The sequence below is a fragment of the Moesziomyces antarcticus genome (genome assembly GCF_000747765.1).
Source record: "Moesziomyces antarcticus DNA, scaffold: scaffold_v10002, strain JCM 10317, whole genome shotgun sequence".
Classification (NCBI taxonomy): Eukaryota; Fungi; Basidiomycota; class Ustilaginomycetes; order Ustilaginales; family Ustilaginaceae; genus Moesziomyces; species Moesziomyces antarcticus.
Window position 1 is genome coordinate 29,764 of NW_014639008.1, and position 26,906 is coordinate 56,669.

At 57.6% G+C, this 26,906-nt stretch overlaps 9 protein-coding genes across 9 annotated transcripts; 6 read left to right on the forward strand and 3 right to left on the reverse strand.

Moving 5' to 3' along the window:
- Positions 1-4: 4 nt before the first annotated feature.
- On the reverse strand, positions 5-2,906 carry PAN0_002d0905 (amino-acid n-acetyltransferase subunit; the record flags this gene model as incomplete). Its single annotated transcript, XM_014803072.1, has 2 exons — positions 5-2,455; positions 2,682-2,906. The coding sequence occupies 2 exons, from the start codon at positions 2,904-2,906 to the stop codon at positions 5-7; spliced, it is 2,676 nt and encodes an 891-aa protein (XP_014658558.1).
- A 977-nt stretch (positions 2,907-3,883) lies between these two features.
- Positions 3,884-5,992, forward strand: PAN0_002c0906 (glycoside hydrolase; the record flags this gene model as incomplete). The annotated part of the gene is made up of 2 exons (XM_014803073.1): positions 3,884-4,086; positions 4,150-5,992. The coding sequence occupies 2 exons, from the start codon at positions 3,884-3,886 to the stop codon at positions 5,990-5,992; spliced, it is 2,046 nt and encodes a 681-aa protein (XP_014658559.1).
- Positions 5,993-7,698: 1,706 nt separating this feature from the next.
- Positions 7,699-10,213, forward strand: PAN0_002c0907 (iron reductase; the record flags this gene model as incomplete). The annotated part of the gene is made up of 5 exons (XM_014803074.1): positions 7,699-7,835; positions 7,906-8,578; positions 8,666-8,749; positions 8,852-9,539; positions 9,645-10,213. The coding sequence occupies 5 exons, from the start codon at positions 7,699-7,701 to the stop codon at positions 10,211-10,213; spliced, it is 2,151 nt and encodes a 716-aa protein (XP_014658560.1).
- A 516-nt stretch (positions 10,214-10,729) lies between these two features.
- Positions 10,730-17,393, forward strand: PAN0_002c0908 (mfs transporter; the record flags this gene model as incomplete). The annotated part of the gene is made up of 14 exons (XM_014803075.1): positions 10,730-10,769; positions 10,912-11,007; positions 11,200-11,275; positions 11,521-11,682; positions 11,770-11,819; positions 12,009-12,087; positions 12,343-12,526; positions 12,613-14,281; positions 14,481-14,528; positions 14,754-14,806; positions 14,899-15,084; positions 15,256-15,266; positions 15,375-15,688; positions 15,787-17,393. 14 exons carry the CDS (start codon positions 10,730-10,732, stop codon positions 17,391-17,393), a joined length of 4,575 nt encoding a protein of 1,524 aa, XP_014658561.1.
- A 79-nt stretch (positions 17,394-17,472) lies between these two features.
- PAN0_002d0909 (c6 transcription factor) lies at positions 17,473-20,214 on the reverse strand (the record flags this gene model as incomplete). Its single annotated transcript, XM_014803076.1, has 1 exon — positions 17,473-20,214. One exon carries the CDS (start codon positions 20,212-20,214, stop codon positions 17,473-17,475), a length of 2,742 nt encoding a protein of 913 aa, XP_014658562.1.
- Positions 20,215-20,855: 641 nt separating this feature from the next.
- On the forward strand, positions 20,856-22,592 carry PAN0_002c0910 (SGE1; the record flags this gene model as incomplete). Its single annotated transcript, XM_014803077.1, has 1 exon — positions 20,856-22,592. The coding sequence occupies one exon, from the start codon at positions 20,856-20,858 to the stop codon at positions 22,590-22,592; it is 1,737 nt and encodes a 578-aa protein (XP_014658563.1).
- A 99-nt stretch (positions 22,593-22,691) lies between these two features.
- PAN0_002d0911 (uncharacterized protein) lies at positions 22,692-23,021 on the reverse strand (the record flags this gene model as incomplete). Its single annotated transcript, XM_014803078.1, has 1 exon — positions 22,692-23,021. One exon carries the CDS (start codon positions 23,019-23,021, stop codon positions 22,692-22,694), a length of 330 nt encoding a protein of 109 aa, XP_014658564.1.
- Positions 23,022-23,526: 505 nt separating this feature from the next.
- PAN0_002c0912 (uncharacterized protein) lies at positions 23,527-24,518 on the forward strand (the record flags this gene model as incomplete). The annotated part of the gene is made up of 2 exons (XM_014803079.1): positions 23,527-23,995; positions 24,076-24,518. The coding sequence occupies 2 exons, from the start codon at positions 23,527-23,529 to the stop codon at positions 24,516-24,518; spliced, it is 912 nt and encodes a 303-aa protein (XP_014658565.1).
- Positions 24,519-24,855: 337 nt separating this feature from the next.
- PAN0_002c0913 (actin polymerization protein Bzz1) lies at positions 24,856-26,861 on the forward strand (the record flags this gene model as incomplete). The annotated part of the gene is made up of 2 exons (XM_014803080.1): positions 24,856-26,711; positions 26,795-26,861. 2 exons carry the CDS (start codon positions 24,856-24,858, stop codon positions 26,859-26,861), a joined length of 1,923 nt encoding a protein of 640 aa, XP_014658566.1.
- Between the last annotated feature and the right edge of the window lie 45 nt (positions 26,862-26,906).

Here is a 26,906-nt window from a genome sequence, read left to right on the forward strand (position 1 = left end):
CCGCTCAATTACTGAGGACCCACTTTGGGAACCATGGATGTTCGAAAACCCATTCGTTCTTGGAGCCCGGGATCAGGCCTGAGACGGGTGATTCTCCGGACCCTCGAGGCTTCGAGACGTGCTGAAGAGTGGCCTGATTGTGACGCGCCGTGACCAAGAGCGACGAGACGAAGCGGACCTGTCCTTGTGCCATATGGTCATGCTTCGCAGGGTCGGCCAATTCGTCGCTGACTTGTTGCAGATTTGTGATGGCGGCCTCGAGGTTTTCTTGTGCCTTTGATGCAAGCATACCGTTCTCCGCTTCAGCCGATGCCGAGCGGAACGAAAGGTGGTCCGTCCAAAGCTTGTCCTCGGCCTGCAATTCGGACTGCACTCCGACGTGTCCACCGAGACCGGGGCCGTTGGAGCGCATCCACTTGATGCGACTTGCAAACACGGACCTAGCCAGTTCCAGCTGCGCGACATCGTCCTCTGGGCTGAGCGGCCAGCAGCCCGTTCGTTTAGCGTCGTCGCGTCGACTCCTCTGGGAGATTTGGTCAAGCAAGACCGCGCTCACCGCCATGTGCTCGAGAGCGTGGGCAAGGTGCACCTGGAGCGTCAAGTACGAGATGGTAGCCGAGTACTGACGCGGTCTGCGGTCGGTTGATTCGGACGCAAAGCACCTTGACAGCTCGTCACGAAGATCTGTGCAGACGATGCCCTGCTCCATCTGTATGCGGCTGGCAAGCCACCACATGCTTTGACGGTCCATGCCACGTCCGTAGAGCTCGAGTTCGAAGCCTGCCAAGGTGATTTGCGACATGATCTCGAGCGCGAGGTGTTGCGTGGCTGCAAAGAGGGAGTCGGGGATGTAGCGCTCGCCCGGGGCAAGGCACGCCTCGAGCTGGCGGCCGATGTCGCTGGCTTCGCTCGAGATGTTGACCCACTCTCGGTAGAGTCTCGAGGCCATTGTGCGTTTGCACCGCGCGCGATTCTGGGAGAGAGTCGAGAGATACTGGACCAGTTGGCCCGAGACGCGCTGGGTGAAGTAGTGGATGCGCTGTCCGATGGGCGGTGGCGCGTTCCAGAGGGTGTGAGAGCCGCCTTCGACGTTGGCGCGGCCGATGCGGGATGCACGCCTGAGCAAGAGCGGATCTACGAGCGCCACCTCGTGGAAGAACGCCTCGGTGATCCAATCGAGAGGCAATCGGCAAGCGATCATGCTACGATCGCATACGGCCGTTTGAAAGAGCGAGCGCACGTATGGCGTGGCGGACATTGGCTGATCTGTCTGATAGCTGATTGCTCGATGTGTGAAGAAGGTCTTCCATGAGGCGAATCCTGGCTGCTGGAGCACCTGGACGACTTGCTGGAGCTCTTGGAGGATGTTGTCCAAGATGCGACATGTGTCGCTCGGACGGGGGAGCGAGATTGGACGCAGCGGCTGGCACCAGGCGAGACGACGGTTGTAGGCGGGATCGAAAGCAGCGATTGCGGCCGAGGAAGGGGCGCAAGAACGATCGGGGAGACCGAGAGGCTGGACCGAGCTTGGTTGTGCATCGAGATGAGCAGAGAGTGAGGCGTGGGACGAGGAGGAAGGTTGCAGGAGAGCAAGATTTCGTCGTGCAAACTTGGCATGCATGACCACGTCCAAGGGAGCCGCCTCGGCGGGAGCTTGCAGTAGACGTACAGCATATAGCATCTGCTTGCGAAAGTTGAGCCTGGTGGTGAGCGACTCGGCAAGGTGCTTTTGCAGGACGCGTGATTGGGACTTGATCCAGTCGATGGCGTCTTGAAGCTCGGCGATGACGTAGCCAGTGTCTGTGGTTTCGAGCAAGCTCAGACCGTTCTTGTCGGAGGAGTAGTCTTCGCCGTCTTGAAGATGCTGCCTGGACGTGAGCTCGGACCAAGCAATGTCGATTGTTTTGACGGTGGCGAGGATGAATGCGCGCAATACCTTGTAGATCAGTTCTAAGGGTTCTTGCGGCTGGTGTGCGGCGAGCTCAGGCGACGACTGCTGCAGGCGAGGATGTTTGGGCGATAGAAGCTTGAGATCGTGAAAGTAGAGGCAGGTATACAAGGTCTGCGACAGCGCGGATCCCTGATGCCAGGCCGCTTCGCATGCGAGGAGACGATCCATGATCCAGAGCACGTCGGCAGGTGTGAGCGGTCGAAGGGGATCAAAGTCGAGCTGCGGTTGGGAGAGGAGAGAAGGGTCGAGACGATCCGACTCTGGAAGCTGCGACTGCGGAAGTTGCATGCCCGAGTCCATGCGTGCGTCCAGGATCTTGACAGCAGCCATTGAGTCGAGGAGGGTGAAGTGGGGCACGGCGACCATCTGGCCGAGCCTCAACTGCTTGCAAGCTGAGAAGAGACGCTGCGTCTCATCTTGGAAGTGGGGCCGTGGGGGCAGCGGTACGGCGCCATTATCCGCGACCGAGCTCGCATCGCGCAAAGGCGGAGGCGATAGCGAGTTCTGAGTTGCGGTCATATCAAGGACATGTTGCAAATGTTGAGTAAGGTGGTAGGAAGGGAGGGTAGAGACTTGCGGCAAGAACAAGAAGCTTCGCATCGAGAGAGCTCTGATCCCGCACTCGGCCTCGCACGCACTCTTCCGCAAGAGTGGAGGAGCGAAATTCCGCAAATTGTGAGACCGCAACGCGATGGACATGACTTTAAAAACCTGCAGGTGTTAGACTCACTCTCGAGAGCCCGTCGGTCCGAGTCGAGGTTTGGAAGAGCGACCGGCGTCTGGAAGGGAGAAAGCCGATGCAGAAGGCGGGGCAGAGAAGCGATTGACCGCTGAGCGCTAAGCGAGATGACTTGCCGAAGTCTATCGGCGACGATTGCGGGGTGAGAGCACGCGGTGGTCGTACCAAAGGCTCGTCAGAAGCTTCTTGACATGTTGAGCGGCTCGTTGACTGCATGCGCACGGCCCGGCGAAGAAGAGATTGCCGCGGTAATCCCCGCATATGCATCGATTCGCAGAGAAAGGTACGACCACCTTGACGTGTCATGAGTGCTTCCGACCCGGTTCGCAGGAATAGAGGTGTCCTGCGGGCAGCGCCTCGGGGCGCGCCAAGCGATGCCGGAATTCTCCCCTCCTGTTCTTCGCCGACAGCAGGGAACGAATGCGGGGTTGGCCGCTGTTCGTAGGCCACCACACGACGGGGTTCTTTGCGCGTCACTTAGCCGAGCCTCGGTGGAGCTTCACCGGCGAAGTCGCGCATCGGCCTCGCCTCTCACAGTCGTCGGTAGGCTGGCAAAATTGGGTCGATGACAGACGCGCAAGCAATTGAGCGCGTCGAAGACCGTCTCGTCTTGCAAGCGCCAGCCTTTACGGTATCGACTTCTGCGAGCACGTGTTGAAGTCGCGGCGAGGGAAACGAAATACCAAGTCGCCGGTGGACGCGACTCTGCTCGGCAATTTGCCTCACGTCAGTTAGTGTGTGAAATAAAAATAAATCCGCACCTTTACCGCCCCCCGCAATCTGTTGGACAGATCTCCGAGGCATTCTTCTTGCGCCCCGCTCGCGTTGCATTGCCACCTGGGGCTCATGATCGTGTGCGTATCAGACGTGAGACCCTGTGGATGATCTGCGTTCGCCTTGCCCGCAGAGCAAGATCAGCGTTTTTCCCGAATATTCAGATGCGGAGACCGAGATCCCGCTCCTGCCTCGTTCCGCTGTCCTGGCGCCCGGTCGAAACACTGTGAAGAGGTCGATGAGCCGCATGCACGACACTGACTTGGCTTCGCTGCCAGTGAGCCCCGCGCGGGGGAAGAGCTCCACAAACACACGCAGTGGTGCGACCATATAAAGCCGCTGGGTGAAAAGAAAGAAACGCCATTCCCCACGCCGATTTCACCAGCTCCTCCTACTCTGCCCTGCCCCGCGAGACCACGATGAAGTCACTGAGCCTCTCTTGGGTCGCTTTGGCCTTGACCTTGGGCGCTTGCTTATTCGAGTCCGTCGGCGCAGCTCCTTCCTCCTCTTCTCTCTCCACTGCTGCGGCTTCCTCTCCTGCAGTCACTTACAACGTTGCAGCCAAGCCCTCGAGGCAATCCAAGTTCGCTCTCGCTGCCTTCATCGAAACGAACATAAACAGGTAAAGATCTAAGATTCTTGTAGTTGTGTAGACATAATGCTAAATGAAAAAAAAACATCTTAGCGGCACGGATGGCGGCCTTTACGCCGAGACGATCCGCAACAGGGCCTTCCAGGACAATGTCAGCAATGCCGCCAACACCAACAACGCCCTCGGCAAGGGTTCCCTCCTTCACTGGACCGGTACCTCAAAGGGTACCGAGCTCACCCTCTCCCTCGACAACTCGCTGTCGGCAGCGTTGCCCCAGTCCGCTATCGTAACAGGCCAGAAGACCGACTCTTGTGGCATTGCCAACTCGGGCTTCGAGGGCTTCAGTGTGACCAAGCAGCCTTACAAGCTCGCCTTTTACGCTCGTTCTCCTACTGGCAAGCCCACCACCGTCCCAGTCGAGGTCGGACTCTACTCGAGCGACTCCTCCAAGACCTTCGCCAAGCAAACACTCCCATTGAAGCTTTCAGGAGAATGGCAGAAGTTCGAGACCACTTTGACACCGTCACAGGCGGCCAGCAACAACAACAACGTCTTTGCTATCAAGACGCAAGGCGCTTGCAACGACGGCTTCCAGGTCAACCTCGTCTCGCTCACGCCACCCACGTGGCAAGGCACCGTGGCGAGGCCAGACTTGGCGCAGGCGCTTGCCGACATCAAGCCCAAGTATGTTCGCTTGCCTGGCGGCAACGACCTCGAGGGCAACAACATCCCATCTTGGTTCAACTGGACCAACGCTGTCGGCGATCTCAAGAACCGCCCCGGCCGAACCCCGACCTGGACTTCGGACTGGAACACAGAGGGCCTCGGGCTAATGGAGCTCATGGACCTAACAGAGAAATGGGGAGCCCAGGCGATTTTGGGAATCTACGCCGGCTACTCGCTGGATGGCAAGGCGGTCCCGCAGAACCAGCTCGGCCCTTACATCCAGTCGGCGCTCAACCAGCTCCATTTCCTCCTCGATACCACCGGTCGCTGGGCGGATCTGCGAAAGTCGTACGGCCGCTCAGCTCCTTACAAGTTCCAACATGTCGAGATCGGCAACGAGGATTGGCTCGGCGCGGCCGTACAGACCTACGGACCATACCGTTGGGCTGCCTTCCGCGATGCCATCGCCAAAGAGTTCCCGCAGCTAACTCTCATCGCATCTACGCTGCTTAATGGCGTCGAGGGCGCCAAGGCTGTAGACGACCATTTGTACGCCACGCCTTCCCAGCTCTTCGCCTTTGCAGAGGGCATGGACGCTACGTCAAGAGCGATTCCTATCTGGGAGCTCGAATATGCGGTGATCAATAGTGGTTTGACGAATGACTCGGACATCTACTCTGGGCCTGGACGCTTGAAGCATCCGACGCTGATCGGTGCTTTGGCCGAGGCGACGTTCCTTGCCGGCGCCGAGCGCAACGGGGACATCTTCTATAGTGCTGCCTACGCGCCGCTCTTCCAGAATGAAGGCACCAATCTAACGCAGTGGACGCCGGACCTGCTGAGTTTCAACGCCGGCCAAATGGTCAAGTCGACTTCGTACTACATTCAGTATGCCTGGGGCAACTATCCGATCGAGCAGATCCACGATACGAGCCTGTCGACGCCCACAAACTCTTCGCACATCTATCATTCCTTCGGTTCCGACGGTCAAGGCCATCTCGTTGCCAAACTGATCAACACCAACGCAGCGGCTCGAGACGTCAAGGTGCAGTTGGGCAGCGGTGCCAAGTTGTCGGCCAACGGGGCCAAGAGCTGGCAGATGAAGGGCAACGACCCGCAGGCCGCCAACACGCTCAGCAACCCGCAGGCTGTCGTTCCGCAGAGCAGCTCGAGCGGACTGCCACAGGGCGCCCAGCTCACAAGCGACGGATCTCTGACAGTGACGCTTCCAGCCTACTCGGCTACGGTGCTTAACCTTGCGCTTGCGTGATTTTTGACAGCTTTTGCTCTTTCGTCTTTTTCTACGAATCAAACTCCCTTTTGCTCATGAGATCTCAAATCGAATTCATGCCATTGCCATTTGATTCGGGACAACGACATCCGAAGAAGAAGCAAAGGCTTGCCCTAGACGTGAAAAGGATTTACGGGATTGTCGCGAGGCAAACTGCGCTCGACATCATTCTTGAGCTACCTCGAAGTCAAAGCGAGGTGAGGCGAGGTGCGGTGACCATCAGATTATGCATTGCATCTGAGATGAAAGTCAAAGAAGGACATCATTGGCTGAAAGCTCGACGTGGGCGGAGGGATGAGATGCAGCCGACTGTGTTGTGTGGCATTGTATGCAAGCGGTGCATTAGCGTATTCGCGTCTGGATTCCAGCGCCGACCAAAGTGCAGCGGACTGGACTGTGTGCGGAACGAACCGGACCCACAGACGATGCCGGATGGCCAAGTGCGGCTCCGCGAAGAGGGGTGTGCGGACCAGCACTCCTGGCACGAGCGGTGGTTACTGCGCTGACGACCGGAGCTTATCTGATTGGATCGACATCTGATAAAAAAAAAAACGCGAGAAAATCGCGTCTGCAGCTTTGATGCAGCGACGTCCGACAGTGCAGACTCACGAGACACCGACGACCTGGCCCCTCCTCTACTGTACTCGTTCAGGCCGCTGCCTCGCGAATCTACCGCAGCTTTGGAATCCAATGTGAGTCACTGTCGGAAGTACGATTGAAGGACCGTCTGAAATGAAAAGTGCGCCTCTTCGGCTCCGCTGCAGCACGGGCCAGTGCAGAGACAGTGTCCCGCCACGGATTGCGATTGGTCGCTCAGGTGAAAGGCTTCCGAGGTTCAGTCGCTCAAAGTTAAGCATATCGACCACACAATAGTGGCGAACCTTAAGCGACGGGACTCTCAACAATTGTGCGTTCCCACGGCTTGCATTGAGCAGCTGCGACGTCGGCGTTGTGCTTTCAAGTCCTTCATTCTTTCGCGCGCCGTTTCAATGGCACCTGCACTTGAGCCGCATTCGAAGGGGGATCTCAGATTGCGCTTTTACCATCTGATAAAACTACATCAACGTGAAACTTGGCATGCATTCGCGCCCCTTCCGCACACCGCAGGCATGAGCGGAATTGAGCCCCAACCACCGCCGCTTCCGTGCCACGTTGCAACTGCCCACCCATCGGCTCTTGCGGCATCGGCTTTCCGCACTCACTTGCTGTTCATGCGCAAAGTGGAACTTCAGACTCGCTTTTCGAAGAGCAGATCGACCAATCAGAGCGCTCCCCCTCACTTTCTTGTGCGACTTGGCTCCCAGACTGCTTCTCGTCTACTTTTCAAAGTTCGGGAAGCAGCGTCGGCTCTATCACATAGTGCTCGCGCTACAAACATGCGGAAAAGGCAGTCAAAACTCCTCCTTTGCACCTCTGTGTTCCTGCGCAAAAGCCTTGCCTGTTCGGAGGGTCGTTCCATGAAGCAGTCGCTGTCACTCTCCACGTTTCAGAGCCGAGCCACGTGAACTGGGACTGAGCATGTCCCTTGAATCGGCTATGTCAGCTCACTGCCTGCAGACCGCACTCGTCGTGGATATAAGAGCCTTCTTTTCGACTCGAACCCCTCTCACTTCTCCTCAATACTCTTCTGCAACTCGACCCGCCCCTTTTACCTGACTTCCGCTTTGTCGTCTTGAAGTCACAAGATGATCGCCAAGCCTTGGGAACTAGACAAGAAGGCCTTGCGTCGTATCAGCAAGCTACCTCCTGAACAGCGTCTCGACGGCATCGCCACGTATCAACACTTCAATCACAACTCATACAAGGTGCCATGCTACAGCTCGTGAGTTGTCATCAATAAAGTCTCCCTCATCCTGATCATCAGACGCTGACCCGACCCTATCGATGTTCAGCTTTGTCATCTACGGGCTCTTTCTTCTCCTGATCCTTACCGCGAGCGCCAACAAATTCGTTGCCTGGGCTTGGCCCGGGGCACATGATCGATGCAGGAGGAAGTTCAGGCTCTTTCGTGCACACATATCGGAGCATCCACTCGTAGCCCGCAAGCATTCCGTCGTTGCAAGCGTCCCAGGCTTGCGTTGGCTGACCCTCCAGCTGCCCCTTCGCGGAGAAGCCATCATTCTTCTATGTCTATCCCTGGCCAACTTCCTCCCGCTCGTCGCTTTCTACGATCTCTACGTTGGAGACAAGAACACCTTCTATCCCGGTCCCACAAGCAAGCGCGATCAGATGTACAGGCACCTTGCCGATCGCACCGCGGTCCTTGGCACTGCCCAGCTGCCTCTTCTCATCCTCATGGCAAGCAAACGGACCCCGCTCGCCATCGTCGCTGGCCTCGGCATGAATCGACTCATGCTCTTCCATCGATGGATTTCAAGATGGGTCTGGATTCAGATTCTCCTTCACACTGCTGCCTTCACGGCGATCTACGTGCAGAGCGAAGGTGCGGCAGGTGTGGCACTCTTGCTCGAAGACGCTTACGTCAAGTGGGGCGTTGTCTCGCTCAGCATGATGTTTGGTCTTATTTTCTTGTCCCTCCGGGCTCTGCGACAGTGGTCTTACGAGGTATGTACACGCATCGCCACACAACATTGCATTCTTGTCATGCATTTGACACTGACGGTATCTCCCTCATTCTCTCTGTTGCTTCAGATCTTCGTTATGCTGCACATTCTGATGGCTTTTTTCGCCGTATTGGGAGCGTATTTGCACATCGCTTTGATCCACTCGAGCAGGGTAAGAATCTTTCACGTTTCTGTTTTCAGCAAAGCCCCGGACATACTTGCAACAAGCTGCTGACCTTCTGCAAAATGCGTCCTTCTCTTGTCACCTTTGCAGTTTCAACTCTTCGTGGTGATGACCGAGATCGCGGCAGGAGTCTGGGCATTTGACCGAGCCGTTCGCTTTGCCAGCCGCGTCTTCCTGTCCTTTTCTTCCACTTCGTCGGAGGCTTCTCCGGCTAGGAAATTCCCGAGCATCAAGTGCGCTACGGCCTTGGTGTCTTCGTTGGACGCGACGAGCAGCAAGTACACTCGGCTGCGAATCACGATCCCAGCATCTAGGCTGAGACTTCCAGGCCAGTCAAGACTCCCGGGCGGCATTGCGGCTGGAGATGATATCCGCGTCACCATCCCCCGCCTGCAATGGGTCGGCGAGCATCCCTTCACCGTCTATGACGTTGGGCTGCAGAAGGACTCGCCAGCTCAAGGCTATGTTGACCTTCTCGTCAAGACCGAAGCCGGAATCACCCGCAAGATGTCTCAATTGGTAGACAATCGCGCGAGCACAGGAACCCTCGAGAAAGACATGGAGGCCGCAAGCACAGGCGAGACCGGTCGCGAAGTAGCAGTGCTGATCGAAGGGCCTTTCGGAGTAATTCCGGATCTTTCCGAAGCCTCGCACTTGGTTCTGGTCGCAGGTGGTATCGCCGTCACTTTCTGCTGGCCCTTGTTTGTGGCCGCTGTCAAAGCCAGCAGATCAGCGAAGCTCAAGTCGTGCAAGCTTGTCTGGCTCGTTCGGGACGAAGGTAAGTGCCACTACATCAAACCCCACGCTTGCGCAGCGATGCATCGAACATGAATCCCAAGCTGAAGACCGAGCTGATTAACGACGCGTCGCTTCTCTTATGCAGGGCTACTCAACTTCGTCAGCGAATCTTTCGAGAGCCTCATCAAGGAGATGCATGGCCAGGATGATTGGAGGACCTGCAAGTTTTCCATCGACTTGCACGTCACCGCAGCATCTTCGTCTCTTTCGACAGTCGTGCAGGAGATGCCGCATTCGGATGGAGTGGACACATTGGCACATCTGTCCTCATCGACGTCTCTCTCATCGAACGAAGACAAGGAGCAGGCGTGCTCATCAGATGGCGCGAGTCACAAGGACTTGACGCCCTCTTTCGAATTCGTCGACGGGATTGACGAACAGAAAGGAGGGGAGAAGCAGCGTCAGACTGAGAGTGGCAACTCTGCTCAAGGCCATGAAGATGTCATCAAGATCAAGAGGACTCTTGGACGGCCCCCTGTTCTTTCCACGGCCTTGTTCGGCCATCTTGACAGCGATGAGCTCCGAGAGAAAGGGGGCTTGGTTGTCGGTCTTTGCGGTCCCCCGAGCCTGTGCGACGACGTTAGGGTCGAGACGGTCGACATGCTCAAGAAGGGTTACCACGTGGACCTGGTCGAAGACTGCTTCACTTGGTAATACCCAAATCTGACCGGGCTCGGCCTTCAGAGCCTGTCTCGGGAGGCCATCAAAATGATATGTATAAACTGTTTCCGCACGCCGACGAGAGGGATGTGCAGTGAATACAATGACTTGGACAGCTTGTCAACTTTCCGCACACGCTCGAACTGTGATGGTTTTGAGGGTCTTGCTGGTGATCCGCTTTGAGTCGCCAAGCTGATGCACTCGGCACTTGAACTGAGGATGACTTGACAGCTGCTTGGTGACCGTCATGTCCACGTCAAAATGTGCGGGCCCTTCCCTTACATAATTTGAAGAAAAAAGAGCCAAAAAAATAAATAATAAATCAAATTGCTCGGACCAGCGGAACGTTTGGGTGTGCTACTTCTGCTGCGGACCATCGAGATCCGCACGACTTCATATAAAGCCGACCCCGCGAACCGTGCGCCTTACTCGAGAACAGTGTCAGCGTCAAAGGCTGGACACCCTTCTGAGTGAGGCCAACGAGAGAAGAGCTCTTCGGACCCCGAACACATGAAGGACACGGCTGGTCCGCTGCTTCGGTCCACTTGTTGTTCATCTTGTTCGTTCCTTACGACTGCCGCTCAATAAGGGCTTTCCGCTGCGCGGTCCTGCTTTATTTTTATTTTCGCATTCTGCAATGTCTTTCTTGGCTCAATATGCACGTCAGCTGATCCGCCTCATTTGCATATCAGCTGATCCGCAACGAGGAACGCACCACCTGTTCGGCAGCGAGGCAATGGAACCGGAATGCATGGCAGAATCCTGCTCGCACCCGCTACTTCAGTTAAGTGCAGTGGCCGAGATGCACAAAGTCCACCTCAGAGGCAAGCACTTTGCCACGTTACTAATTTCGCCCGTTCCTCCTTCATTCTTCCCGGAACCATGAAGGCGGATGCCTGCAATGATACGTCAGAGCCTCGAGCCTAAGGAAAAGGGTTGAGCACGCCACAGAGCGACACAGCCTTTAACTGCCACTTTAGACGGCAGTGACATGGCGTCAGGGCAGAGCAAAACCGTGCGTGAGGGCTCTGACAAAGAGTGGGGCTCGATGCTCCTGTCTGCGGTACCTGCATCCGATCCCTGCAGAGCTTCAACAGTTCCGTTAAAAGCCTCTTACTTATATACGACATGTCGTTACGGGGCTCCTGAGCAGACCGGTCTTCCTGTACCGCCGCCTCTCTCCTACCTCTCTGCACTGTCGAGTCTTCTACAACATCCTGGAGCCAGAGCCGGCGCCCTAGCCTGACTCGCTGCCACTCAACGTGGTTCCTCTTATCCTGTTCACATACGACACTTTGTAGCATCGCTGAGCCCGGTCTGCCCGCAATGATCTCGCCACCGTGGATCCTCGACTCATTCGCGTTCGACCACATCAACTCACTGTCAGAAGAGCAGAGGGAGTTTGGCTGGGAGACGTTCCGTCACTACTACTACAACTCGTACAAAGTACCCTGCGTCGCTACGTAGGTATCATTAGGGTCGTCAGACATGCGAGAAATGGCTTGCATATGCTGACGCGTTGCTGTCTGATGCCACCGGAACCCGCTTAGGTTCATCATATGGAGCCTCTTTGCTGCTCTCGTCCTCGCTTGCAGCATAAGTAGACTCATCGAGTATCTCAGCCCTCGCTTCCATCGAACCCTATCTCGACACGCCAGATGTTGGCAGGCAAACCTGTCTGAGCATCCACTCGGATCCACCCATCACTCTCAGGTATTGGCCTGTGGCAAGGGGATGTTCCGCTGGATCACAATACAGCTTCCGCTGCGGCTCGAAATGCTACTGCTAGTGGCCATGTTGGCGGCAAACATCGTCCCTCTCGTCTCGTTCTACTCGCTTTACGTCGGTCACAACACCTACTTCATCGGGTCGGATCGTGTCAGCCGTCGTGATCAGACGCTGCGCCATGTGGCCAACAGAGGTGCAATGCTTGGAATCGCGCAGCTACCCATGCTGACCCTGCTCGCAAGTAAACGGACGCCAGTGGCGATGGTAAGCCAGCTATCGATGAATACGATGATGCTCTTTCATCGGTGGATCGCGAGGATGTGCTACATGCATGTCGCGGCTCACATCCTGTGCAATGCCCTCATTTTCCATTTCTCCGTTGCCAATACGGCCAGCCTCAAGGTCCCAGCGGTACGGTGGGGCATCGTCGCCACTGTAATGCTTTCAGGTCTCGTTAATCTGTCGCTCAGAAGCTTTCGCAAGAGGCATTACGAGGTTTTTGTCTTCACGCACATCGCAATGGCCTTGCTCATGGTCGTCACCACCTACCTCCATATCAAGCTCCTCCATCAAGGACGCGTGAGTAGCTCGGACCTCTGTCAGAGACACTCGGCTCAATACATGGTTCTGAGACTGACCTGGATGCTGTTGACTTGCGCGTGCAGCTTCGATTGCAGGTCCTTGTCCTAGAGCTTTCGGCAGCTTTTTGGGCGTTCGATCGAACGGTCCGTCTGGTGGGAAGGATCTGTATGTCCTTTTCGTGGAGATACTGCGACGCTGCCGGGCCGATGCGTAGAGCGGTGCTCACCTCTTACGGCGAAGGGGCGTACATCGGCGTTCGGATCGAGGTCCCAGCTTCCCGCCTGAGGTTGACAGACTCTGCCCGCTACTCCGCCCTTTCTTCACGTCCTCATCCCGAGGATTTGGAGAGGAGACAGCCTCGCAGACCTTTGGGCTCGCTCTGCAGCAGTTCAGCGTTTGAAGCAGCTAGGATCGGTGCTGGAGACGATATCCGCATCACGATTCCCAGATTGCAATGGGTAGGCGATCATCCCTTTTCGGTGTTCGCCGTCGGGCTCTGCAAATCCGGCGACCCTGGCATGGGCTACATTAACCTCGTCATCCAACGTCAGGCTGGCGTTACTCGGAAGCTGTCCGAGCTTGCCCAGGACGAGTTGCCTTGGTCAGGTTCGGAGGATCGGGGGCCGAAAGACCCATACTTGCAAGACGCGGTACGCTCGATGCCGAAGCAAGTCAAGGTGTTGATCGATGGACCGTTTGGCCGAAGTCCATCTTTGAAAGGAGCGCGCCACGCCGTGCTGGTCGCTGGAGGCATCGCTGTCACATTCTGCTACCCCCTGTTTGCTAAGGCAGCTCGAGGCGAGTACCGCAGCTTGGAAACGTGCAAGTTGGTTTGGATCGTGCGCAACGAGACCATCCTCGATGTGCTAAGGGCCGACCTTGCCGAACTCGTGCAAGAGGCTAGAAGGAGAGGAGGCAGCTTTTGCCAGCTTTCCATCGACATCTATCTTACTGCGCCGCGCAAGGATCATTCGGAGCGTTCAACAAAGGTGGGTGCCGTTGAACGCAAGCTCAGGCTTCCGTCAAGACTGAAACCTACGTGGGAGGGATTGCCGTCTTACTCGCTTCTCGATTCGGCTTCATCTTCAGCCACCCTCGCCTACCGAGAAGATGCTAGGACACCTGGGTCTGGGAAGCTTTCCAGTGGCGGGTCGCCGTGCTGGAGAGGGTTGAGGTACGAGGCGAGTAACGAGATGGACACCGTGCCGACGCTCTCGGAGCAGCAGTTGTCGATACCGGCCTACTTGCAAGACGGTGTCTATCGCCACACGAGTGGGAGCAGCACCCCGTTTTCGAGCATCAGTACGCTTTCCGCCTTTGATCCGAGCTTCTCTCCGATCTCGTCGCAAGTCAACTTTCAGAGTCCGCGACCTAATTTGCACCGAGGGCCACACGGGTGCGACGGCGATCGTCTGCCCTCGCCGTCCATCCGAAAATTCGCTCATGCTCAGCAAGAAGATGCAGGGAAGGTGCTTTTCAGCTATCATACGAACGGTGATGCCAAGGCTTACGCGGGGTCGAGAGTAGGCTCGCGGTACACGGGCTGCCGGAGCGCTTCATGCATGTCCAGCACGTTGGTGCCTGATTTGCCGCTCGATCCACCGGTAAGGTACCTCGGAATCGGAGCAGAGGTGCAAGACCGGTGGAAAGCGGACCAGGACGTCTTGGCCGAGAACCGAGGCGGGCTGGTCGAAGTTCGGCGACTCGAGGGCCGACCGGGAATGGCGGCGGTGCACGGGCATCTCCACATGGGTACGGAAGGGGATTCAGGCAGGATTGTCTTTGCGACGTGCGGTCCCGCTCCACTGTGCGATTCTGTGCGTGCAGAGGTGGTGAGGCTGCTCAAGATAGGAGCGGACGTTGCGCTGGTGGAAGATTGCTTCAGCTGGTGAACAGAACAGTCTTCTCGCTCGGTCTTGCTATACGTGCTGCAACATGTCTTTACGTTCAGGGTCCGGTTCATCAAAAGTCTGGACCATTGCCGAAACCAAGTGGAGCCGTCCGTACAGCATCATGCGATCGCATGGTGTGAATAGGAGTGATTGGATTGTACGGAGCGACCGGCGAATTGTGGACCGCGCGATGAAGCTGGAAGCGAAGCGCCAAGACTTGGTGGGACCGCGCGCATTGAAACTTATGCGGATGTCTGTGCGCGGAGTTGCAAGCCCCGCTGGTGTGAGGGTCGCGTTGAACCGTCGGAGTGTGGAACCGCGAAAACTTTCAGAGACCCTGGACCAGCTGACAGGGTTCAAAGCGTTGATCACCAAGGAACGCAACGTCGGTGAACCCACATGGGCGAATGGCAGCTCGGCTCCGGACAGAGTAGGGCCGCTGTGCAAATTTTGCCCTCCTTGAGCGTATGCAGCCAGCTGATGCACGCTGCGCTATCTGATCCGAACGCGAGCGGCTGCAGCCCTGCCGAGTCTCGGTACATCTTGAGCCTGGGTTCGTTCTGCCTTGTCCTCTTCGATCCGTACGGTCGCCCGATTCTGTCCGAAGAGGGTCCAGACGCTGCGCAGCGCAGCGCGAGGCCCTCGGCTGCATCTAATCTGATCGTGATTGGAGCGTCCCCCTCTGCTTCTTCCCGCGTCTGGATTATTTCCCTCAGACCGCCGTGGTCAGAAGAAAACTGTCTCTGCACGAGCGTTTTCGCACTGGTGGTTCGCCTACCCTGCCTTTGCCCAGACACTCTTCCGTTCCTGAGCCCTTGCTTTATCTGATCGCAGTTCTGGTTCGGGTGAAAATCTTCTGCCTCGCCCACCCTTATAAGAAGGACAACAAGGTTAGCGTTTCATTTCCCCTCGTGCAAAGACTTCTGTTGTCCACTCTTTCCGCCTCACCATAGGTACAACCTGAAGGCCTCAGCACCTTTGCAAAAGTTGCAAGAGATGTCGCAACCCGCTCAACCTGGTGAAGTAGCCGCGGCCCCGGACACGGTCCGAGCTGCCGACATTGAACCCACCCGCTCCACCTCGTCTCTCTCGCCGCCGTCCGAGAAGGACGCGCAATCAAGCGAGCATGTCGCTGCGGCCACCATCCTTCCTCATCTCCCTGCCAACGTCCATGACCAAGATGGCATTCTGGACGCTCAGGCCGGTGCCGTCGGAGCGACCTGGAAGCATCGCGTTCCAGCTCTGCTTATGATCATCTTTTTCACGCGTATGTTGTCCCTCGTCCCACTCGCCATCCCTTTGACCATGTCAGTATCCGTGTCTGACCCTCTTGCACGTCTTCGACGATCCTTACTTGCTTCAAAGTCGGAAACAATTTTGCTCAGTCGTCCCTCTCGCCGCTCAAGTCGACCCTCAAGAAGAAAGTCCCCGGGGTCAACAACGCCCGTTACGGCGCGATCGCTTCAGCCGAACAGCTGGTCAACGGCGTACTTCCGCTCTTCTCGGGCATCATGATCGACTACTACGGTCCCAGTATCACCTCGCTCCTCTCCAGCACCGCCATCCTCGTCGGGAGCATCGTTCGAGCCGTCGGCGGTCATCGCAGCAGCTTCGCAACCATCCTGGCTGGCCAGATCATCTTCGGTTTTGGCAGCACAACCATCGAGACGAGTCAGTCCAAGCTCTACACCCACTGGTGCCGAGGCAACCAGCTCATCGACAACGAGCCGGAAGCCGAAGATGCGCAGGCCGAGCCCAAGCCGGAAACGGCTTCGAAGAAGAGCAGCAAGTGGTACACCTCCTTCTCCAGTGCCGGCTGGCTCGGATTCGTCTATGGATTGGACATCGCCATGGGCCGTGTCTTCAACGTCATGGGGAAGATGAGCTCCATCCCAGTGGGAGAAGCGACGGGCAAGTGGTACTGGTCCTTCTGGCTTTCGGCCATCTTGTGCGCTGTCACCCTCGTGCTCAACGCCGTCTACGTGATGTACGAACGCTCGCTGCCAAGACAAATGCGCGTTGTTACCGGTCGCCAGCTTGCGGCACAGGAAGCTTCGCGTTCGGCTTCAAATTCCCTTGCTGCCTCCAACAACAACTCAGCCTCCAGCCTCACCAAAGACACGCCGTCCAAGGAGAGCAAACCATACGTGAAGCCGCGTACCCTTCGACCGTTCTCCCACCGCCACTGGAAGCTGCTCACACTGAGCCTTGGCACGATCCCTGCCTCCTTCTGGCTCATCACCATGACCCAAGTTCTGCAGTCCGGCGCAGTCAACGCTTACAATGCCAATCTCGCCGAGGTGGTTGAGCTGACGCGTGGCAAGTCCAAGCTCATGGCTGGCTATGCTTCCTCGGTGGGCCAGGTTCCGCCCATCGTCCTGACGCCGCTGCTTGGCCTCATGTTCGACCTCTTTGGACGACGCATGTACTATGTGTCGGGCTGCGCCGCTCTGTGGGTGCTCGTATTTGTCCTGCTTGTTTTCTCGGACGTCAACGCCTACGTCCCCGTCGTGCTCGGTAGCGTCGCTCTTTCGTTCAACGCGCTTCCCTTTATCGCAAGTATTCCGCTGCTCGTCCCGAACCAGGCCTCGATCGGCACGGCGTTTGGAATCTGGAAGTGCTTCAACTCGGCGGGTTCCGTCACCATGGACGTCTCTTTCGGCGCGATTCAAGACCTGACCCCGCGAGGACGCAACCAGTTCAACAACGCATTCGCCTTCCTCATCGCACTCAAGTCCATCGACGTCATCTATGGCCTTGTCTACCACGCGATCGACAAAAAGTACTTTGGCGGCGTGCTCAAACTCAACGAGAAGCAGCTCCAGCGCAAGATGCACAACGACGACGAAGAGGCAAGGAAGGAGGCGCTTCGAAAGCCCATCGCCAAGTGGACCGCAGCTGGCTGCTTGCTTCTCGTTGCGTTCGTGACGACCAGCTACGTTCTGTACATCACCTACTCCATTGGCACGTAAGCCCACGGAGACCCACCTATGTGCAATCGCAAAAGAGTTATCCTTGCAGGCGAGTTGGCGAGAGAAGTCGAGTTCGATGTCAGCTCGGTGGCATGAACGATACAGGGGAAATGCCATCCAGCGCGCCGCTCGAGGGCGTGTCCCAATCCTGTCTGAACCACGTGCTCCAGTCCAGATCAACGCTGGACTGCAGAAGCGCGTTGAGATTGTTCATGTCGTCCAACGTGGAAACAAAGCTGCCCGGAGGTTGTTCCAGGAATGCTGTGAACGAGCCGCCATGCGCTTCGCCTGCCGCTCTGTCATCATGGCTTGCGAAACCCTCGGCTTCCTTGTTGCCAAGGCTTCCCTCGGCAGACCCCACCTGCCACGGAGGAGCGTGATCGGAAAGGGAGTCGACCTGGAAAGCTGGACTCGCCGTTGTTTTGGCGACGTCTTGCTTTAGAGCAGCAGCTGAACGCATTGCAGAGACGACCTGTGGTTCTGTTGGGATGAAAGGTGCGCCGCCATTAGCCTGCCGTGCTGCCCGAGACATGAGGGCCTGTGCGCGCTTCTCCCAGGCCGCGACCATCAAAGAAGCCAACATGATTCCTCGTACGCGCAGCTTTTCTTTGCCATCCTTGACGTTGCTTGGGTCAGCGTAGAGATTGATTGTCGAATGGTCCCGCGTGCTCTTTCCGTTGTCAGGAGTAGCATTGTGTGTTGGAACTTGTGCGCCTTGATCTTTGCTATCTTTGTTGTGCAAGTCTGGCTTCCAGATGACAGCGCTGTTTTCAATGGCATCCCATGCTCTGTCCACCAGAGGACCCTCGGTGTGGCGCCTGAGAATGTCGAGCAGGACCACGAAAGAAAAGAAGGGCAGATATGAGAATGTGCACCACTGATATCGCACAAACTTGCGTTCCGCAATCAGCTTTGCAGTCTCCTCCACCTGGATGATGCAGGCCCGGATGATCTCGCCCTCGTTCTCGATTCGACGATCGTTGAGATGCACGATCAGTCGAAGCCTTGCAATGTTCATGCGGGCATGATGTTGTGCATACTGCAATATCATGCTGGTGGCGATCTCGGGGCGATCAAAGTAGCGTGCAAAGATGTAGCGCTCAAACTTATCGACGGCGCTCAAACGCCAGGTGAGATTCGACACGGAAGACCGGTTGTGGGGATCCGCCTGCTGCCTGTACGCGCCACTGCGACGGAAAGGATGATGTTGAAGCTGTTGATCCTTGTACTGATGCGACCATGGCGGATGCAGCTGGAATTGGGCGAATTCGCATCGCATCAAGAGGAAGAGGCATTCGGTATCAGGGGATCCTATCCGAGTCCAAGCCGCGTTTGAAGGCTGTTGAGCGTTGGAATCCATCGATTCAGCGAGCTGGCTCAGGTCGACATCGGAGGCGTCCATGGGCAAGCGAGTGCTGGCGGTCGCAAGTGTAGGATTGGAAGTGATGCCAGACTTCTCGGATGCGCGCATGTCGGCCAGCAGAGCCTCCCACCACACTCGCCGGACCATCTCTCGTTCAAGATCAGAGTTGCCGATTGCAGAGCCGGTTACTGCGTTTCGTCGTCCATAAACCAGAAGCAGGCGCTCTGCCATTCTGAGAGCGTTGCCAGAGTAGATTGCATAGGTCCTTGGATCGACGTCCATCCTCGTGGCGAGCAAATAGATCATGTACGCTTGCAGGGTGGTCAAAAGCGACGAGCGCCAGATGCTGGCCCTGCATAGCGCCGTCCGTGCATTGCGGCGGTAGTTCTCGGCAATGGATCGAGGATCCGAGGTGTTGAGCAGCCGTTTTGACTCGTGGACGGGAAGCGTGCCAATGACCAAGCTGTAGATGGAAAAGAAGAGGGCGTGGTTGTGTGCGGCGATATCGAGAGAGCGAGCAGCAATGTCGCACAAGCTTTCGCGGACCGTGGGTATATGGAGGATCTTGACGAGTGGATGTATGTTTTGCTCGTAGATGTGCAGCAGGCGAAACATCAGGCTTGCATCGGGATGAACGAGAGCCTCTCCTGGGCAGTGATCATCGAAGGTGAGGTTCCTGGCACCGTCATCGGGAAACATGAGGTCGACGAACTTGTGAATGACCAAGGTAGACGAGATGGCATGATTGTGAGTCACCAAAGTAGACGAGATCGCATGAGCTGGAGCAGGGTCCAGACGGAGCGAGGTCTCTGAGATCAGATCGAGGTTCGAAGTGTCCAAGGGGGCACCTGTGGATGTCATAGCTTCGCCAGCCGTTTGATATCTCGGAGTCGATCGATGCGGGTCCGACTGGAACGGGGCCACGGTCTCAAGGATAGACTCTATGTGGCCGATGTCGGGATCAATGGTCGATCCCGAAGGCGTAGCGCCAGCGTCGTGATCCACAGGCTGAGCGACACTCTGCATGCCAGCTTGAGACGAGAGCGAGATGTGCGAGCCCGAACGTCTCTGCCGCTTCCCGCCCGATACTTTTGCGTGCGGCGTTGGGGATGAGCTAGACGCGCTCAGCTTTCTGTCCTCTTCTGCCTGTGAGAAGTCGATATTTGCGGAGCTGAGCAAGGCTTCATATCTGCGTAAGCGTGCGAGCAGCTCGGCTTCGGCAAAGCGCTTCTTCCTCGGACGGGTGGGGTCTACCGCCACCGGCTGGCAATGGATTCCTCTGAGCGTGCAGGAGGCACACGGAACTTGCTTGTCGCATTTTGTCTTGCGCTTCTGACACTCTCTGCACGATAGAAGTTGTGCCCTCTCTGCCTCGGGATTTTGCGGCTGAGCCTCTGAGGCTGTCCGAGAGCGGTGCGGATGCCGAACGGAAGGCGGTGAGGGATCCGGGTCCATCATTAGAAGCGAAACGCAAGGACTTGTCCTCACGAGCTTGGTCGCTGGTTTGATGTGACTGATGATCTCATGGTCTTCGTTGGACTCCAAGCGACGGTGGGAGTCAGAGGCGCAAGATAGTGAGGGTGGACGAGGTGGCTTCTGTTCAAGTTTCCGGCGGAGGTTGGACCCTGTTGCTCCGCAGTTTCGGAGGATAGATTTGTCCGTCGATTTGGAGCCGTTGGAAATTCGAGGCAGCAGAGCTACTCTCGGATGGCTTCGGGTTATAGAAGTTTCCGGACCACCAGACGAGTGCGGCACAGCAGCAAGTCCCGCACGTGTGCTGATATGCACTCTCTGACAGCGGACGCTTCTACAGCCCGAACCAGTTGCGTCCGGGCGTTGGAATCCTCCAGCGCCATGTCGTATCGATGCGCTCCGGAGCTCGGTAGTGGCACTCTCCTAGTCGATGGATGTTCTGCTGAAGGATCCGATACGCAGCTCAACGAGCTCATGCCAGCCCAAATGTGTGTATAAAGATAGACCCGTTGTGAAGCTTTCCGACCACTCTCACCATCTTCCACATCCGCAATTTCCGCACTTCCCGCCCTTCCTACCGCTAGCTTATTACTTGGTGCTTCCTCCTTCCGCGGCCAACATCCAGCATGACGATCCCAACCTCTGTACAAGCGACGGAGCATGGCGGCCCACGAGTGTCGTCCATGTCGAGCATCAAGCATTCGGACAACAAAGAAGTCGAAAAGAAGACGGCATCGGTCACCGCACAAGGCGAGGGAGAGCTGTCGAAGCTCAAAATCCTATCCATCCTGATCATGATGGGGCTGCTCATGTTCTTGGTCGCGCTGGACAAGACGATCATTGGCGTTGCACTGCCATCGATCTCGAACGAGTTCCATTCGCTAAAGGACATTGGCTGGTACGGCTCGGCGTACATGGCCACGAACGCGGCTCTGCAGCTCGTCTGGGGACGCGTCTACAAGAGCAATCCGGTCAAGCCCATCTTTCTTGCTGCCGTCGTCATCTTCGAGACGGGATCGGCGATTTGCGGAGCAGCGCCGAATTCCAAGGCGCTCATTGTGGGCAGAGCTATCGCGGGCGCTGGAGGGGCAGGCATCACCAATGGAGTCATCTCGATCGTCATGGCCGTCGTTCCGCTCGAGAAGCGCGCGACGGTGCAGGCGGCCATGGGATCGGTATTCGGTGTCGCAAGTGCCATGGGACCTCTGCTTGGCGGTGCATTGACGGAGAATGTGTCGTGGCGATGGTGTTTCTATATCAACCTGCCGTTCGCGGTCGTCGCCCTCGTTCCGGTCATCTTCTTCCTCGACGGATCCAAGACGGCGGACAAGGGCAAGAAGATGCTGCCCTTCCTCGAGCAGATTCGCCAAATCGATCCGCTCGGAGCGCTGCTCATCCTTGGCAGTATCGTCTGCCTTGTGCTTGCACTGCAATGGGGCGGACAAGCATCTTCCACTACGGATCTCTCCTCGTGGAACACACCGCGGGTGATCGCACTACTCGTGGTGTTTGGAGTCACTTTGCTCGCATTTGTGGCGTGGCAGATGTACATGCAGGATCGGGCACTGCTGCCTCCGAGCATCTTTGTCGAGAGGTCGGTGCTGGGCTCGTTCTGGTACATGTGGTTCTTCGCCGGCTCCATGACGGTGATCTTCTACTACGTGCCCGTCTGGTTCCAGGTGGTGCAGGGAGTGGCACCAATCCAGAGCAGCTACCGCACACTGGCAACCATCGTGCCGTTTGTGGTCGCGAGCATCTTGGGTGGCGTTGTCACCAAGAAGACCGGATACTACACGCCGCCGATGCTGCTGCCTCCAGTGCTGGGAGCGGTCGGCTTGGGGCTGATCAGTACCTGGGGTCCGAATGCGAGTCGAGCAGCGTGGGCTGGGTACCAGGTGATGTACGGCATCGGGATGGGTGCGGCCATGACGGGCTCTTCGCTCGCAGTGCAGGCTGCGTTGCCGCATAGCGAGGTGCCGATCGCGATTGGAGCGGTGTTCTTCGCGCGAGAGATGGGCAGCGCGGTGTTCGTGGCGACGGCCGAGAACCTGCTCTCTTCGCAGCTTGTCAAGGGCCTGCAGCAGGTTGCGGAGCTGCGCGATGGATCGGTGCAGCTGGCGCAGTCTGGACCGTCGCAGATCCGGAGTGCGGCGCAAAGCCTGGGCGATGGCGTGCTGGAGGAGGTGATCAGGATCTTCAATGCGGCACTGCGCCATGTGTGGTACCTAGCGTTGGCGCTGACGCTGGCCACAGTCGTGCCGTTCTTCCTGATCCGATGGCTCAACGTCAACGAGGTTGCCAAGGAGCGCGCTGCGGAGCGCGAAGCGGCGAAAGTAGAGGTGCAAAAGGTCGCAGAGGCTTGAGCGAGGCGTCGATTGGCGTTTGTTGTCTAGATATTTGCATGCAAGTAATGCTAATGCTGGACTGGTTGAACGAAATCGAGATCGTGTGGCGGTGTGTGCCTAGATCTGCCGGGTGCCGCGCAGCTTGTTGGCCGAGTCTGAGGCTGCGCCAGCGAGGCTCATCTGGCCCTGCATTTGCTTTAGGAAGCGGTGACCCTGCATGAGGAGATCTTTGATGCGTTCGAGGTCGGTCTCGTGGCGGAAGCGGTGCACGTCATCTCGGAAGAACTGGATGGTCTCCCAACGAGCGAGTGGGTTGGGGATGTCACGCGTAGCTCGAAGGTACTTGCGGTAGAGCGAGAGGGTGCGGGATCGCATGAGGAAGTGCTCTAGCGTGAGGTGGCTCGACTTGATGTCGGCACGAGCAGCTCTTGCGACTGTGGCCAGCATGTTGGGCTACACTGGTGTGAGGGGCAGCGCTCAGCGTAGGGATGGTGTTGGGAGTGCGGAACCAACGGCGCGGAACACTTCGTAATGTTCTTCTTGCCACCTAGTGATCCCGAGATCCGAGAAAAGGCGATTTTCGTCTTGATCGTTCCAACGGTCTAACACTTTTGCCTGTTTTTCGATTCAAAAGCCGGCGGGTCGAGCGGGGCGGCAGGAGAGTGCATAAGCGAGGCGGGCGGCGAGGCTCGCGTATGGAAGCCATGTTTTGTAGGAGCTCAATGTTGCAAATCATGCCACTCGAGCCCTTGTGCCGGCTGGCCCTGAGATGCGGCTACGAGTGGGTGGAGTTGGAGAAAGCTTGTTTCGCTCCGAACAAGCTCGGTTGCATGAGTCGGGTCCAGTCGCCGGCAGGTGTTGAGATCTGCATAGTGCTGCCGTTCGTGTGTGTGAGTGCTTAAGCTGGTTCAGCAGTACGATGTAGCATGCGCCTGCGGTCGAGCACTGGTCCATGGCGGATATGATACAGTCCATCCGCTCCATCTACCTTAGCTTTATACCACCATTGTCACTACACTCGCCTTCGAAATCCGCATTTTACGACACAATGGGCAACACCAACTCTGCAATGAACCGGGACCCGCCCAAGGTGCACCGCATGCTGTGCGGCTTGCGCTACGACAATGCCTTTGGATTCGCATCGCACGAGCCTCGGGGCATCACGACGACGTGCTTCAACGATGTGGTGCTGGAGCCCCTGGCGACGTGGGTGCTGCTGCTGGTGCTGCTGCCGTTGCTAGCAGTGGCCCTCAAGAAAAGGCACTTGAATACCAAGCTGTCTTCGTCATCGACATCGAGACTGCTGCACTACCGCGCTTCTGCTCGTCGCGGCGATGGCAGCTTTAGCGGCAAGCATCCAAAGTTGCGAAGCGCGCTGGACGTGGTGTACATGCTTCTGATTGTGGCAGCGCTGCTTATGAGTAAGTACTCCGACCGCATGGATGCATTCGTGACTTACTCGCACCGATACTGACACCTGACTTCTGCTTTCACTCGACAGACATCCTGCAGATCGTGCGCCTTGCATTGGCGGACCGCGGAGTCGGACTGTTGCCGTTCAACTTGGCGGGCATCCTGATCGTGCTGGTGCTCATGCACTTGCGAACGGCCGACGGCGTGGCTGTGAGCGCCGTGTGCCTGGCGTTCTGGAGTCTGCTCATCACCTTTACCTCGGTTGCACTGGCCGGGATGGGCAAGCTGGAAGGCATCGAGGATCGCAAGGGCACCGAGTACCTGCTGAGCGACGAGATGATCGACGTCGGAGTGCAGGTGGGGCTGTATGCAGTGTTCTGGGTGGCGGAGGCGCTGCGTGTGCTGCACCGCCTCACCGCTGCACGCAAGCAGGCGCACGGAACCGCACGGCTCCACGAACAACCGGGCTCGGAAGCGTTCGGGACCACGCAATCGGGCGAAGGCAAGATGATCGGAGGTGCATCCGCTTAGATCCCAGTCGTGCCTTGCTCGGCCTCGATGCAGTCACACCTGCGGCCCCCATACTATAACATCACAAGTGTGCCGAATGAAGTGATAGGCTGCGTGTTGTTCGGATGTGATCCGCACCGCCTCGACGAGGGCCGAGGCCAAACCTCCACATGAAGCTGTTTGCTGCGAGCCGGTGCCAAGATTTCGGCGCTTTGGCCGCTTTGGCCGCGTCGAAAGCAGAGTTGACAACGTGAGGGGTGTTGCTCTGTGCTTTCTGCTGCCCACCACATCATCCCTCTGACTGACCATCGTCGTGGCCGACCGCATCGCGCTGGATCGCCGGCTATAGTCCGCCAGCATGTCAGCATCCGCCATCGACTTTGGCCACGAGCTGCCAGACCAGCTGCCCACCATCGCCGCTGCTTTGTCGGCACAGCTCGCGCTCGAAAGCGACCTCGCCTCCTTCCTCTCCGAACGTGCCGCCCTCGAGCGAGACTACGCCGCCAAGCTGCAGTCGCTCGTACGCAAGTATCGCGAAAAGAAGGCAAAACGCGACCAGGACATCTCCGTCGGGCCCTCCCCAACCATCGAGTGGAAGCACGCCCATTCCACCCTCTCGACGCACATCGCCGATCTCTACGCAGCTCACGATGCTACCGCAGCCGACCACAACACACTAGCATCCGGCTTCGATGCTATCGCCGGAAGAATGGCCACCAGTACCAAGGCACGCGACGAGCTGCGCAAGAAGCACATCGCCTACGCCAACAAGCTGCTCTCGGACCGCGAAAAGACGTATGCGGACAAGGACAAGGCAAAGGCAAAGTACGACGACCTATGCCACGAGCTCGACACCCACCGTCAGAAGCGCGAAAAGGCCGAAGCAGGCGACAAGCACGCAGATCGCGCTGCCAAGGCGTTCCAAGCGGCCGAGCTCGACATGTGGAGTGCCAAGAACAACTACCTCATCCACATCGCCGTCTCCAACACCGCCAAACAGCGCTTCTATCGCACCGATCTGCCCGCCATTCAGAACAGCCTTCAGGCGCTCTGGAGCTTCTCCACACACCGCTTCGTCTCCGCCTCGACCAAGGCGCAGACGACCGTCGCAGCGCACCATGAACTCGTCGCCACAAAGCACCGCCATCTCGAGTCCAACGCCTCGCACGTCGACCCGCTCCAAGATCAGACGCTCTTCGCTCAGCACAACCAGCAGCGATGGCAGGAGCCAGCAGGATGGTCGTTTGAGCCCTGCGTCGGCTTCTTTGACACTCCCGAGATGTCGACCGAGCCCGCCGCGGTGACAGTGCTGCAGAATCGCCTGCTGCGCTGCCGAGACCGCATGGCCGAGCTTGAGCCTCTGGCGGAAAGCAAGGCCAAGGAGGTCGACGGGCTGCACAAGCTGCGCGATGCCTACCAAGACAAGCCCGAGCTGGGAAATCCGGACGAGGTGATGGATCAGCTCTTCGACTCCACGCGTGCGCTGTTTGGCTTCGAGATCGAATTGCACAACCTCGAGGCCGAGGCGGACACCATCGTGGCGAGCATCGGCCAGAACCAGGGCGAGGCGCGTCCGCATCGCTTCAAGCCCGCTTCGTTTGGTATCCCGACCGCATGCCACTTTTGCGGCGGCACCATCTGGGGGCTGGCCAAGCAGGGCGCCGTGTGCAAACCGTGCGGGTACACGGTGCACCAAAAGTGCGAGATCAAGGTTCCCGCCGAATGCAAGGCTGCACCGGCGAGCGATGCTCCGCGCGCCTCGGCGTCGCTGAGTCGCTCGAATCGCTCCAGCGCCATCCTGTCGCCCGCACAGCCTGTCGCAACACCCGCGCGTGCCGATGCCAAGCGCCCGATGGGAAGCGTGCTGTACGCGTTCGAGGCGAGCAGTCCGTTTGAGCTGAGCGTGACCGAGGGCGAGCAGGTCGAGCTGCTCGAGGACGACGTCGATGCAACGGGATGGATCAAGGTGCGCGCTGGCGCAGCGAGGGAAGGCCTCGTACCCACGACGTACTGCGAATTCGGCGCTCAAGGCGCGACTGGGGGCGTGGAATCAGCTCAGGATGCAGGTCACACTGCGACGACGGGAGCAGCGCAGGGCTGTGGACAATTTGTCAAGGCGGTGTTTGACTACACGGCGCAAGGGGCGGATGAGCATTCGTTGACGGCAGGCGAACAGATCGAGCTCACTACCACTGGATTCAGCTTTGCCGATGGGTAAGTTGCCAAGCTTCAGGAATTCCATAGATAATGTTGATTCAGCTGACCATTCTGTTTCTCGTTCTCTGTGCCCGCGACAGATGGTGCGAAGGTGTCAAGGATGGGCGCACGGGCATCTTCCCGTCCAACTACGTCGAGCAACTTTGATTCGTCTCGATCCCGCAGCAATAGAGTTCGGTAGCAGCATGATTG